This window comes from Lutjanus erythropterus, chromosome 8 (genome assembly GCF_056507025.1).
Source record: "Lutjanus erythropterus isolate fLutEry1 chromosome 8, fLutEry1.hap2, whole genome shotgun sequence".
Lineage (NCBI taxonomy): Eukaryota > Metazoa > Chordata > Actinopteri > Lutjaniformes > Lutjanidae > Lutjanus > Lutjanus erythropterus.
The window spans coordinates 37,131,205-37,146,418 of NC_139324.1; the positions used below are offsets into that span (position 1 = coordinate 37,131,205).

A 15,214-nucleotide genomic window follows, 5' to 3' on the forward strand; every position below is an offset into this window, starting at 1 on the left:
TATTTTGAATAACTTCCATGCATTTAATAGCACAGTTTAATGTAAATATAAAAAAAATGCTGCTGTGATGCTGGCTTTTAGTCTGAAAATGTAGTTTCAGCCTCAGTCTTTTCACATTATATCATGTTTGCAGCCATGAACTGCATGTTCTTACAGGGTTCTAGTTTTAAAGCGAGTCAGCCAGAAACAATATTTAGGTGACTCACTCAAAGTGTGTAATTAGCTAATGCTTGATAACTGTAGCTGATAAAATCTGCTAGCTACTGCCATTTCTAAGCAAATAAAAGAACACTTGTCAGATAGAAATGTGAAGCCCACTTCTGTTCGTTGTGAGGAGCAGCAAATCGGATGGAGTCACTGTGATGTGTAACCATGGAAGGAAAATCGTGACAGATGCAGTCAAGAGGAGAGGCGAACCAATCCAGAGTGGCCACAATGCTCTCTTTCCCACATCTCCTCTTTCTCATCATCCTCATCTCCTCCTTCCATCCTCGCGCCACAGGCCTTCCTTCCTTCCTTCATGGCCACCTAACCATTCCTTCATGAGGCACTTTCAGTGCTCTACTCTCACTGTGACAGCTGATATGTGGCAAACTACACAGTGGTGATAGATGAATTGAGTCCCTCCAAATATGTGAAGTGCTACATAAACCAACATACTGAAAACTCAGCCTGTTATGCCAGAGGTGGTTGGGTTGAGATACAAACCTACAGAGTTACAGAACTCGGGTGGTGCAATGTTTGTAGTGCATCCTTTTAGTAATTTCCATCTATACCTCTGTCCAAGTGTAGAAGTCCACGGCGGAGGGCCCGAATGAGGCGAGGCTGGGTGCCAGAGAGGGTGGGGAGTGTGGGGAGTCAGACTTGGACTTCACCTCCGGAGAGTGGGAAGGGGATATGATCAGATCTGATATGGATGATGCCAGTGAAGTTACACTGTTTGAAACATTCTTCCCAAAACAAAACCCCCATACTGGTGGGGCCCAATCTAAGGGCTGCACTCTCAAACTGCTGTGGAGCAGAATGAAGAGTGTGCACTATTAGGGGATTTTAATACTGATTTCACTGATTTATCACCAACAAAGCTTACTCAGACTAATGTAAATCCACCAGTCTGACTCATTTGATTGATTTCATTTTAGTGTCTGACAAGGTATACACTATCAGAGTGGTGTGATTAAGTATAAAATCTTATCTATTGTACAATGAGGGTTTTTGGATGGTTTAAGCATGTCATAAGCCTACTGTCCGCTCTACTCAGGAGATATATTTAGAGCTCGTTTGGAAAAGGTGAGCTGGTCTTAAGTCACTAAAGCCAGAGTAGCACTGGGTGTTTTCAGATATTTGTTTTTGCAAGTTGTGGATACAGTGGCCCCATTCAGGCAAAGCAGAATTAAGCAGAAACATAACCCCTGGTTTGATCACAATATCACAAGGTTCAAGCATCTCAGGATTATACTGTCTTTGTATGTTTTAAGAGATAAAGGAAATTGACAGAGGAAATTATTAGAACAGCCAAACAGAATTATTACTCAGAAATAATGAAGAATAATAGTAAGTGTCCCTTCAAGACTATGGAAAGAACTTGAGTCGTGTGTAAGCCTCACTGACCCTGCTGTTGGTTTCACCCCCACACCCTAGACCCTTAATACTGATAATGGTATTGAATTTGATTAAAGAAAGGTTGCCAGGATCTTTAATATATTGTTTTTTAATCTCTGTGGCAAACAATATTGTTTTGAAATTGCCAAACAAGACAGGGGAGTATGGACAAGGCTGTATTTTTAGGCTGGTTCCTTCGTCCTCTGCAAACTTACTGTTGAAAAGGTGGCTAGTATGCTGGGAGATCTTAAAATTAAGAATGCAAGTGGCCTCGATGGCATAGTGGCCAGATTCCTAAGAGATGCATCAGATATAATTGCTCCATACATTACTTACGTCATCAGTCTCTCTCTGGACCAAGGCAAAGTTCCCACAGATTTTAAAAATGCTAGAGTCACTCCAATCTACAACAAAGGGAATAAATCAGACCCAACTAATTAACAAGCCTGTGTAATTAAGATGTAAGTGTAACATCCAAGATTTTTGAGATAATTGTACATGGCCAAAAAAATATGAACACATATGTGACAACAATTTCCTTTATGAATTACAATAAGGTTTAGGAAATCTTGCTTCACAGACAATTGTCTTTTATATCTTACAGATTTTATGAGGAGGGAAACAAATGCTGGAAATATGTGTGGTCTAGTTCCTTTGAACCTGCAAAAGGCCTTCAGTGCAATTAATTACAAGGTTCTTTTAACAAGGTTAAAGGCCCTAGGTATGGATGGCACACCGCTAAGCTGGCTGACCTCTTATTTGTCTGGAAGGGACCAGTTGGTGATTGGTGGGCAGTTGTCGGAGGCCATGCCAATTACCTGCGTGGTGCCCCATGGCAGCGTACTGGGTCACCTACTCCTTTTGCTCTTTATAGATGACATGAAAGCAGCCTGTACTAGCACTTTATTCTTATGTGCAGATGATTCAGCCATGCTTGTTTCGCATAAAGATAAAATAAGAATACACAAAATACTGGTTTAGTAGCTAGAAAGATCTGACTACCAGAAAACAGGCTTCTACTACATGTTGGCAAGACCTGTCTTGTTTGGTTCAAAGCCTAAGTTCAATAATGAATCAGCTCTGTCATCCTGTCCTTGCTCATCAACAACTGAACCTTTTAAGGATGCCCTTTTCATACCCAATCATGACTATCACTTTTTGTCTGTTTTGAGCTTTCCACAATGTATTGCAGGCATAAAATTCAGAGTGAGTGCATATTCATCCAAAACAATGAAGTTGATCAATTTAAGCATTAAATATCTTGACTTTATACTATATTGGAATGAATATAGATCAAAAAGGATTTGCAAAACATTGCATTCTGTTTATATTTATGTTTTACACAGCACTGAAATACACTGGAGTTAAAATGCCTCTTTTCATCCCACTTGAAATTCTGAACAAATGTAAAAATGTTTATTAAAATAAGATTTGGAAACACAAGACAGCTACCTTGGCTTTACACTTTCTTTGTGAATGAAAGCAAGAATTTTGTTTCGAATTTTGGTCAGTTTTAAGCCGTATACTAGAGGATTCATAACAGGAGGAATTAAAAGAAATTCTATTGCTATAAAGTTCTGAAGGTTCTGTGATATCATTCCTGAACCAAATTGTGTGTACATTATATCAAAAAGCACAGAGAAGCCAAAATTGAATAAAGAGACTAAATGTGGCACACATGTTTGCATAAACTTCTTCCTGCCCTGTTTGGATGTTAGACATGTTCTGACCAGATACATGTAAGACCAGATCACAAGCAAATAATGGACAATATAAATAGCAAGGATGAATTTTCCAATACTAATATTTACTATAGTTATAGAGCAAGCTAGTTTATAAATTAGTGAGTTTGCACAGTAAAGTTTAGGAATATGTGAGCCACATAATTGTGATCGAGAAATTGTCACTGTGCTACTAAACATGCAAAAAAGAGGTAAGAACCAAGAGAAGGCCACTAACAGAGATATTCTTTTCATAGTCATAACAGAGTTGTACATTAGTGGATGACATATAGCCACATATCTGTCATAGGCCATAACAGCTAGAATTGATAATTCACTTGCAAGTGATGACTTTATCACAAAACTCTGCAGAAGGCATCCAACATAAGAGATGACATGAGAGGGAGACAGAAGATCCACAAGGAATTTTGGGTAAAAGCCTGCTGTCCCATAAAGTCCATTAATGCACAGATTACACAGGAAGATATACATGGCCTCATGAAAATTTCGGTCTACAATAATAGTTATAATGAGAACAACGTTTACCATCCAGATAATTAAGTAACAAAGTAATGTGAGAGTAAAGAGAACGATTCTGTGTTGCACTGAGTAATTTAATCCTGAAAGTGTAAAAAATGTTACCATAGTATAATTATCCATTTAACAATGTCAGCTGGAACAATTTCATTCATTTAAATCAAGTTGAATATCAAAGATTTGTAACCTGATCAATATGTGCAGATCATAAAGCGTCTGTGTAAAGAAACATCTTTGACATACATGCTCCTGAGTTGCACAGCAGCGAACATCCTGACCTGAGTGTCTCACACCCTACCACAGTCCTCTGTTTAAATCACCTCTCTCTGGTGACTCAACACAATCTGGGAATTCAAACAGAAGTGCTGGAAAGAAGTAACTGAGCTGCCATCTCAATCTGGCCGAACACCCACCTGAACTGGACTGAGGTGCAGCTTCATGTTCTCCTCTTTCTCCTCATCCTCATCTTCTCCTCCCATACTCGCTCCTCAGTCCCATTAACACTGGAGGAAACAGAATCAGAACTTGTTCCTGAAGTTGAATAATCTGTGTGCAAAATTATGCACAGGTTATGCTGTTCAACATAAATGAAGGTGTTTTGTGATTGTGGAGATGTGTTTGTGTGTGCTTCAGCCAAATGTGCCAGTTGTTACCTTGTGCAGAAATGAAGTTAACTAGCTAACTAACTGTTTGTGTCAGATCTCTCGACAGATCCTCTCAGTTAGACAGTACTTCACACACAGTTTAAAAGCATTCGCCAACTTTGTAGTTAGCAATTACTTACTCACCATAGATGCTCAACTGCACATCGTTCCACCTGATTCCGATCTTTATGATCTTTACAATGACCTGTACGAGACCAGCTGCCCTCCTTCAGCACAGCAGCTGGACCGCAGCCAAGTGTCCCACAGGAGCTGGGTGCACATACCACAACCCCGCCGCTCAAGCTCCATCAATGAGTTCTCTCCTACGCCCAGCAGAACCCGGGCCTCCTCTCCACCTTCAGCAAGGGTCCACAACGCCAGTCGCCACAGACAGGGTCGCAGAGGCCAGCTTCATTCCTCTTCTCCTCCTACCCATTGGCAGCCTCCCTCATGTCAGTGTAGAGCCTCCAGTCACAAAACACCAGAGACACCGCCAACCTCTACCTTCTCGATCCAGATTTTACACTAAACACATTCACTTTGTTAATCAGGCAGCTGGCCGCATTCAGCAATTTAATCAAGAAAATACTGGGGCGCCCTTGACTCTGAACTATATTGCCGGACCTTCGCTGCCCAGACGTCCCTCTCCTGCGAGTTTTGCGAAGCCCCTTCCCACCCCACCACCATATGCACAGTCAGTCCACCACCTTGATCACATTTCTCTTCTTCACACATCTGCCACAACCTCCAGTCCGCTCTTGCTGAACCTCCCGCTGTCGACACCTTGCTGGCTAAGGAAGTAAAAGAGGGTTTCATGATAGGGCCGTTCGACAGTCCCCCATTTCCGACATTCCGCATCAGTCCCATAGGTGTTGTGACTTGGAAATATTCAGGCAAAAAGAAGTTAATCATCGATCTGTCTTCACCACACAGCTCACACATTCCAAGCATCAACAGTGTCATACCATGCCGAGATTTCTCCATGCAATACTCAACTATCGACCACGCCATCACCCTCATCTGTCTAAAAGCCAACATCACCAGCGCATTCAAAGTTTTGCCGATTCATCCAGACTACTGGCGTTTTTTCAGTGTTTGCTGGAAAGGAAGTTATTACTTCTCAGTGCACCTCACCTTCGAATGCAGAAGCAGTCCTAAGATCTTTGACTCACTTTCAAAAGCCCTTTGCTTGATCTTGGTCAACAACCACAAACTCCTTCACGTACTACACCTCCTTGACGATTTTCTCATTGTCACTCCTCCATCCTCACCTCCTCGCCATGAACTCACAACCCTCATCAAAGCCTTTTCAGAACTTGGTGCTTCTCTTTCTGAAGAGAAAACCATAGGGCCTGGGACTTCCATCGAGTTCTTGGGCATTACCCTTGACTCAATCTCCTTCCAAGCTTCTCTGCCCACTGAGAAAACACAGCGCATCTCCCTGCTCCTGTCTAATTATCTCCTGGCAGACAGATGCAATAAACGGCAGTTGCTAGCCCTCCTCAGCCATCTCAATTATGCCATTCGCATAGTCCCTCAGGCAAAATCCTTCCTCTCCAATCTCGTGAGTAAAGCAGCAACCATCCCCTCACTCCACGACAGAGTCACTCTGGATGACACCTGCAAAATGGAAATGCACATGTGGCAGCATTTCCTGTCCTCCTGGAATGGCATTTCTTTCTTTTACAAAGACTTCCTCACTCAGCCCGAGGATATCCAACTTTTCACAGACGCAGCTCCCTCCGTAGGTTTTGGCGGCTACTACGGATGGAGGTGGTTCGCTTCAGCTTGGCCCCCAGAGTTTAGCTCTCTTGACTCAGAATCCCACTGTCCTTCATCCGCGCTCCACAAGTTATACTCCATTATCATAGCTGCCATTCTGCGAGTCTGGAGACCGGGAGTGGGCAAATGAACTAAATCTGTTTTTCCAACAGGTTTGATTCTGTTCCCACTCCCTCCCCCACCCTTGCAGCACCGACCCAGGACCTCCTCACCCGCTCTGGCACTCCCCCCACCCCCCTCCCAGAACATCTGGGTTTTAAGCTGTTGCTGTGGGCGGGAGGTCTAAGCATGAAGGCAAAATGAAGGCATGGCAGGGCGTGTTTGCTATCTTGTGCTAAAATGGCAAAAATGGCACTTGCGCTGGCACAAGATAGCAAAATCACTTGCGCTGGCGGCGCAATGGCTCCACAATCACCAAACACCTTAATTTACATGAGTCTTCATTCTACACAGGAGTGTCGATTAGTGAAGTGTCCTTTGAACATATCCACCAGCAATAAAGTGTAAATAATGAAGCTAATAGTGCAGGTATGTGTGTGTCTTGCCCTTGGCTGAGGTGCGCACAACCCACAATCACCAAACACCTTTCATTTATGTTTAAAAGTAATGGATACCGTGTTTGACCTGTAAGTTAATCTCACTAATAAGTACAACAGTACTATTATTATAATTATAAAGCCCAATAAATCTCAGCAGACCTGCAAACAGGATCACAGCTGTCTGATCGTCTTTATCAGATGAGTCAGTATGCCAGGTAGAGCAGCTGTAGTGTTTATGTCTGCGTGTTTGTTATGATCCAGAAAAACAATGTTTAAACAATTATGATCTATAACATATAAAATATACAGACACTATATTTGACCGCATGAGTCCGGCCCAACCTGAGAGAAAATGTTATGTGTGCTTCTATCATAGCTGGTTGGGTATATCTGTGTGTAATTTTGCGCACCTCAAACTTAAAGGACCAGTGTGTAATAATTACAGGAATTTTTGTACATAAATGAGATATTATATATAAGTATGTTATTTATTATTATCAATCAACGTAAACTCAGAATCTATATGTTCCCGTTACTTTAGAAATAGCCATTTATAGTTACATACTGTTGGGTCGACTTATGGAGATCATCATCCTGCGCCGTCTACGGCAGTGCAGAGCGGACAAACTGCACTCACAGTGAGTCTTGGGAAGCCCATGGCGACCTTACGTAGATGCCGCATCGTAAACACGGAAGTAGACGGGGAGGATAGACGCGGGTGATTGCTGGCAGACCATTTAGCGTTGTGAACCTTGACTGGCACAGTTTTGACAAATGGAGAATCATACATACACTGTACCAGAACAAAAAGCAGCGGACAGTGAATCCCCGCCATCCAAGAAGCGGAGACGTGAAGAAAGTAAATGCAAGCATGACAGGAAATGGCAAAAACATGAATCAACATCGGCATAGCGTTCACACGATGGAAATCGCTGATGGAGGACAAACGTTTTCACAGTGACGCCGAGGTTGCCTGTTTTCTGCTGGAAAGGTAATTCATCCTACACACATAATTGTAGTTTGTTGTGAGATAGCTTTCACTCGCCATTTTGTCCTCTGACGGCCACCGTACTTGTGGTGAGAGAGGGGCGGGGTCAGGGTAAATCCTCTTAGTTGCAATCTAAGGTTTGAACGATAGATGCCACTGGAAATCATACACTTCTCCTTTAAGAAACTCTCTCTGATTATTTCGCAGCGGGTCAGAGGAGCGAGGATGGGAGGAGGAGATGATGATTAGGTGGGAGAGGAGAAGAAGAAGGAGCACGGACAGCCGCGTATCTGCTCCTTCACCTGGCTCAGGTGGGCCAGCAGAACCGGGAAGCTTCGCGGCTAGACTGGATCGGTTTGCCTGCCCTCTCTACTGCACCATCTCTCTCCCCTGCTCCTCAGCCAGCAGAGTTAATAATGATGATGATGATAATAATTAATTATAAAATACAACATACTTTCAACGTGCTTCAGGTTAAAATATAAGCAGTTACATATCTGCATGGCATTTGCGGTTCATTTATTGTATTGTTTTTTGCAGGCGTTAATGTAAAATAAATTATTTACACATGAAGCTGTTTTGGAGACGTCCTGCTGTCTCCAAATATTGTGTTTTCACTCCTTGAACCAGGAGATCTGTCTCCTCACTTTAAAAATCTTTTCTCTTTGGTGATGGTGATGAGATGAGAGCTGACTTTCTGATTGGTTTATTGTATGTTCGGCCTAAACTCGCCTGTGAATTAATGAGGGCACTTGGGCACATCTGATAGGTGTATCCCGCTTTGCTCTGGTGGCGCAAAGGGCGGGGCAGGGCGAAATATCACTCCCGGCCCTGGCACAAGACGGCAAAGGTGGATTTGGACACGCCCTGAAATAAATTAAATCCATTGCGCCTCGTGCTTGCCACTTGTGCTTTCGATCAGCGTAAGATAGGGCCCTGAGTCTCACTTTGTCCAGCATCCATTGTACCCTCTGGACCAGCCTGGCTGACGACATCCTCCATCCATCTTCAACCCCCCCCATTACATTCATTCATCATCAACTTCCTATCCCCCCAAACATTCTTTAAAATCATTAACTGCAGTGAAAGAGCTATTGCACCACTGACATTGCAAGCAGTTTCATTGCCAATGCACCGAGCACAAATCGAAGTAAATCTGAAGATGCTTCAGTGTGGAGTGAATGCTGTTGTCACCCTTCTCCATGGCCCCGAGAAGATGGTAGCCTCACACTGGCCAAATAAGTCTCAGGCTAAATAAGAAACCACAAAACCGATCTCTCTGAAATACACTATGAAGGTTTATGTTTCCAGACACATAGAATACAAAATGCCACACTTTTTTTTTTTTTACACATTTGTTCGAAGACAGCAAAAAAGCCAGTGTTTAATGTTATAAACGTAGAGTCTGTGATGGCTCAAATAAATTAATGTCACATGTTACTGAATGTCTGATCTTATGAGGAAACCTCAGCACTGATGTTTGCTGTCCACAACTTTTATGTGAGATTAAACTACAAAGCCACATTATTATAACACATGCAGAATGTGTCTTGGCATTGTCTTGCTGAAATAAGCAGGGATATCCCTTAAAAAGATGTTGTCTGGACAGCAGTATGTCGCTCTAAAAGCATGTACCTTTCAGCATTAATGGGGCCTTCACAGATGAGCAACTTAGCCATGATAACACACCTCTCTGCCTCAGACGCTGAATTTTGAACTTTGTGCTGGTAACAATCTGTATGCTCCTTTTCCTCTTTAGACTAGAGGACACGACATCCATGATTTCCAAAAACACTTTGAAATGTGAACTCATCACACCACAGCACACCTTTACACTTTCTGTCAAATCTAAGTTCCTAACGACGACGAGTTTGCCCATGCAATTTTTCCATACATGTCTGTGAACAACTGAGTCTTTCAAGGATGCCCCATTTATACAAAATCATAATCCTGTCACCTGATACCAAAGAACATGTTGCAGGCATACAATTTGTATTTGTACTGTATTTAGTTGAATATAGGTTATTTTCAAATAATTGCAGCCAGTTGTTTAAGCTTTACACAGCATTCCAACTTTTCAGTAGCATTGGACTGGAATTATTGTACCTCTTTCAATCCCACAAAAAATCTGAGTAAATGTTCAAATGTTTTAGAAAAAAAAAAGGTAAACAAGATTAGCTACCATGACTAGACACCTTCTTTCTGTTCTTGAATAAAACCAAGAATTCTCTTTCGAATTTTGGTCAGTTTTAACCCATATATCAGAGGATTCATAACTGGAGGAATTAAAAGAAATTCTATTGCCATGAAGTTCTGAAGGCTCTGTGATATCATTCTTGAACCAAATCGTGTGTACATTATATCAAAAAGCACAGAAAAGCCAAAATTGAATAAAGAGACTAAATGTGGCACACATGTTTGCGTAAACTTCTTCCTGCCCTGTTTGGATGTTACACATGTTCTGACCAGATACATGTAAGACCAGATAACAAGCAAATAATGGACAATATAAATAGCAAGGATGAAATTTCCAATACGAATATTTACTACAGTGATAGAGCAAGCTAATTTATTAATTAGTGAGTTTGCACAGTAAAGTTTAGGTATGTGTGAGCCACATAATTTAGATCGAGAAACCGTCATTATGCTACTAAACATGCAAAGAAGAGGTAAGAGCCAAGAGAAGGCCACTAACAGAGATATTCTTTTCATAGTCATAACAGAGTTGTACATTAGAGGATGACATATAGCCACATATCTGTCATAGGCCATAACAGCTAGAATTGATAATTCACCTGCAACGGATGACTTTATCACAAAACTCTGCAGAAGACATCCAGCATAAGAGATGACATGAGAGGGAGACAGAAGATCCATGAGGAATTTGGGGTAAAATCCTGCTGTCCCATAAAGTCCATTAAAGCACAGATTACACAGGAAGATATACATGGCCTCATGAAAATTTCGGTCCTCAATGATAGTCATAATGAGAAAAACATTTACTATCAAAATTATTAAGTAGTACAGTAAAGTGACAGTAAAGAGAATGATTCTTTGTTGCACTGAGTAATTTAATCCTGAAAGTGTAAAAAATGTTATCACAGTGAAATTATCCATTAAACTCTGTCAGCTGGAACAATTTCATTCATTTAAATCAAATTTTTTATCAAAAGGTTTGTGCCCTGATCAATATGTGCAGAACATAAAATGTCAGTTTAAAGAAACATCTTTGCCATACATGTTTCTGAGATGTAGGACAGCTAACATCCTGACCTGAGTGTCTCACACCCTACCACAGTCCTGTGTTTAAATCATTTCTCTCTCTGATAACGCAACACAAACTGGGAATTCAAACATCAGTGCTAGAGAGAAGAAACTATACAGTTTGTTTGGTGGATCAATCAATTATTTTGAATAACTTTTATGCATTTGATAGCACAGTTGAATGTAAATATCAACAACATTATCAGTTTGAACATTGAGTATCTTTTCCTTGAACTGTATTTAAATTAAAATAGTCCAAAAAAGATATGAAATCATTGCAATCCATGTTTATTTATGTTTTGAATCGTGTCTGAATACACAGGTGATATTATGCTTCTTTTTTATCAAACATGAAAGTTTGAAACACTCGAGCTACCTTGGCTAGACACTTTCTTTCTTGAATAAAACCACGAAATCTGTTTCGAATTTTGTTCAGTTTTAAACTATATACTAGATGATTCATAACTGAAGGAATAAAAAGAACTTCCATCACCAGGGTTCTAGTTTTAATGTGAATCAACTAGAAACACAAAAAAGTAGGCCAACGCACAAACTATTTGATCAGCTAATGCTTGATAGCTGTAACTGATGCAAAGTGCTAGCTACTGCCACTTCTAACAAAAAAAAAAAACGCACTTGTCATATAGAAATGTGAAGCCTGCTACTGATTGCTGTGATGAGTCATGGGTAGTAAATTGGACAGAATTACTGTAAACTGCTTGACAGGTGCGGTCAAGAGAAGTGGCTGCAAAGCTGCCATGTCAATCCAGCTGAACATCTACCTGAACTGGATTGAGGTGCAGCATCGTGGTCATCTGTTGTCCTCCAGCCGTTGTTACTCGAGGAAAAAGAATCGGAAAGTATTTCTGAAGTTGAATAACCTGTTCTCAAAATCACGCACAGGTCATGCCGTTGGGCTTCACCCAAAAGTGCCAGTTACTGTCTTTTGCAGACAGACCTGTCACACCACACTTTGCACTTGGACTAAGTTTTAGCTGATCTAAGGCACAAACCGTTTCAACTCCAATGCACTGAGCACAAGATAGTAAAGGCACCTTGCCACAGTTTTATTTTGCCTTTATTTTTAGACCTCCCATTCATGGCCAAACAGAATAAGTGCAAGTTAATTTGCTATCTTACAGATGTGGCAAAAATGACACCTGCTCCAGTGTAAGTTAGCAAAGCAACCACTGGTGCATAAGATTTGAGCTGGATGTAAGACAGGGCCCCAGGACTACTTTCTGACAATATGTGCGTTAATGGAAGGCAGGTGCCCAGTGAAATGGCACTGGAAATGTATTTTATCCACATTTTGTAACGTGGCTGCAGCAAGAGCTTGTCTGATCAGTAACACCTCTCTGCTCTGAGTGCATCCACCTCGCTTTTTTTCCCTGCCACTGCTCTCCCATACCCACTGTGCACACACTCACGCTGTCGTGCTAATACAGCAATGTATCATGTTGATGGAAAAACAGATCAGGAATATTCACACAAATTGAAGGAAAATTGCACACTGCACAGAAAGTTTGGCTGCTCATTTGCTGATGACAGTTTGAAATACACAGACGAGATGGATCCTATGTAGACAGATGCTTCAGTGTGGCGTGAATGCTGTTGTCACACAAACGTTATGGTGACATTATGTTTGTGGTCCAGAGAAGAGGTTTGCCTCATGCTCTCACACTGACCGAACAAGTGTCAGACCAAATTAGAAACCGCAAAACTGATCTTTCTGAAATACAGTATGAAGATTTATGTTTCTGTGCACACAGAATACAAAATTCCACACTTTTCTCCACATTTGTTAGAGACAGCAAAAACTCCAATGTTTAATGTTATAAAGGTAGAGTCTGTGATGGCTTAGATAAATTAATGTTTAATGTTACTGAATATCTGAGCTTCTGAAGAAACTTCAGCTCTGATGTTTGTTACTCATAACCTTCATGTGAGATTAAACTACAAAGCCACACTATTGTAACACATGCAGAATGTGTCTTGACATTGTCTTGCTGAAACAAGCAGGGACGTCCCTTAAAAAGATGTTGTCTGGACAGCAGTATATTTTGCTCCAACTGAAACTGTGAGCATTGCACAACTTTCAGTCTTTGTTTTTTAAAACATGCTGCAGACATACAAATTATATTTGTACTGTATTCACTTGAATATAGCTTATTTTCAAATCAGTGGACTCAGTGTTTAAGTTTTACACAGCATTCCAACTTTTCAGTAGCATTGGACTGGAGTCATTGTGCCTCTTTTAATCCCACAAAAAGTTCTGAATAAATCTTCAAATATTTAGAAAAAAAGGAAACAACACCAGAGCTACTTGGCTAGACACCTTCTTTCTGTTCTCGAATAAAACCAAGAATTCTGTTCCGAATTTTGGTCAGTTTTAACCCATATATCAGAGGATTCATAACTGGAGGAATTAAAAGAAATTCTAATGCCATGAAGTTCTGAAGGCTCTGTGATATCATTCCTGAACCATATCGAGTGTACATTAAATCAAAAAGCACAGAGAAGCCAAAATTGAACAAAGAGATTAAATGTGGCACACATGTTTGCATAAACTTCTTCCTGCCCTGTTTGGATGTTACACATGTTCTGACCAGATACATGTAAGACCAGATAACAAGCAAATAATGGACAATGTAAATAGCAAGGATGAATTTTCCAATACTAGTACTTGCTAAAGTGGGAGAGCAAGCTAGTTTCTTAATATGTGAGTTTGCACAGTAAAGTTTAGGTATGTGTGAGCCACATAATTTGGATTGAAAAATCATCACTGTGTTACTAAACATGCAAAAAAGAGGTAAGAGCCAAGAGAAGACCACTAACAGAGATATTCTTTTCATAGTCATAACAGAGTTGTACATTAGTGGATGACATATAGCCACATATCTGTCATAGCCCATAACAACTAGAATTGATAATTCACCTGCAACGGATGACTTTATCACAAAACTCTGCAGAAGGCATCCAGCATAAGAGATGACATGAGAGGGAGACAGAAGATCCATGAGGAATTTTGGGTAAAATCCTGCTGTCCCATAAAGTCCATTAATGCACAGATTACACAGGAAGATATACATGGCCTCATGAAAATTTCGGTCCACAATGATAGTTATGATGAGAGCAACATTTACCATCCAGATTATTAGGTAGCACAGTAAAGTGAGAGTAAAGAGAATGATTCTGTGTTTCACTGAGTAATTTAATCCTGAAAGTGTAAAAAATGTTATCACAGTCAGATTATCCATTAAACTGTCAGCTGGAACAATTTCATTCATTTAAATCTAGTTATATATCAAACATTTGTAACCTGATCAATATGTGCAGATCATAAAGTGTGTGTGTGTAGAGAAACACCCTTTACATACATGTTCCTGAGTTGTAGTGCAGGAAACATCCTGTCCTGAGTGTCTCTGATCCGAATGCTGCCCTCTGTTTAAATCATCTCTCTCTGATGACTCAACACAAACTGGGAATTCAAACATCAGTGCTAGAGAGAAGAAACTATACAGTTTGTTTGAGTCATTATTTGGTGGATGAATCAATGGTAATGCCAGTGATGTTTTATTTTCAATAACTGTTATGCATTTGATAGCACAGTTGAATGTAAATAACAACATTATCAGTTTGAACATTCAGTGTCTAGTCCCTGAACTGTATTTAAATTAAAATGGGCCAAAAAAAAAGATTTGAAATCATTATAATCCGTCTTTATTCATGTTTTGAATTTGTTTCTGAATACACAGGAGTCATTATGCATTTGATAGCACAGTTGAATCTAAATGCAAAAAATGTTGCCGTGACGCTGCCCTTTTTCCTGAAAATGAAGTTTCAGCCTCAGTGTTCTTACAGTCTATCATGTTTGCAGCCGTGAACTGCATGCTTCGAATCAAAGTCACAAGTAGTAAATTTGAGTATTTTAAATTGCACATGTGTAGCAATGGAAAGAAAAGCTTGACAGGTACGGTCAAGAGGGGAGACGAACTGACCCATACTTCACAGTCATCCATTGTCCATCTCTATCTCCTTCTCCTGAGATAGAGTGATAGAGAAGGGAGCAACATTAAATAAATTTTCCCAGGAGAAAAAGGAAGGAAGGAGAACTGAGACAAAAATGTGAACAAA

At 40.5% G+C, this 15,214-nt stretch overlaps 4 protein-coding genes across 4 annotated transcripts; 1 reads left to right on the forward strand and 3 right to left on the reverse strand.

Annotated features, from left to right (window-relative positions):
- Positions 1-770: 770 nt before the first annotated feature.
- Positions 771-3,983, reverse strand: LOC146323194 (olfactory receptor 5F1-like). The gene is made up of 2 exons (XM_084723902.1): positions 3,066-3,983; positions 771-875 (listed from the first exon to the last, which is right to left on the reverse strand). The coding sequence occupies exons 1-2, from the start codon at positions 3,981-3,983 to the stop codon at positions 771-773; spliced, it is 1,023 nt and encodes a 340-aa protein (XP_084580028.1).
- A 721-nt stretch (positions 3,984-4,704) lies between these two features.
- On the forward strand, positions 4,705-6,416 carry LOC146323195 (uncharacterized). Its single transcript, XM_084723903.1, has 2 exons — positions 4,705-4,956; positions 5,256-6,416. Exons 1-2 carry the CDS (start codon positions 4,705-4,707, stop codon positions 6,414-6,416), a joined length of 1,413 nt encoding a protein of 470 aa, XP_084580029.1.
- Positions 6,417-10,000: 3,584 nt separating this feature from the next.
- LOC146323196 (olfactory receptor 1D2-like) lies at positions 10,001-10,930 on the reverse strand. The gene has a single exon (XM_084724134.1). It carries the CDS (start codon positions 10,928-10,930, stop codon positions 10,001-10,003), a length of 930 nt encoding a protein of 309 aa, XP_084580260.1.
- A 2,477-nt stretch (positions 10,931-13,407) lies between these two features.
- Positions 13,408-14,337, reverse strand: LOC146323197 (olfactory receptor 2A7-like). The gene has a single exon (XM_084724135.1). It carries the CDS (start codon positions 14,335-14,337, stop codon positions 13,408-13,410), a length of 930 nt encoding a protein of 309 aa, XP_084580261.1.
- Between the last annotated feature and the right edge of the window lie 877 nt (positions 14,338-15,214).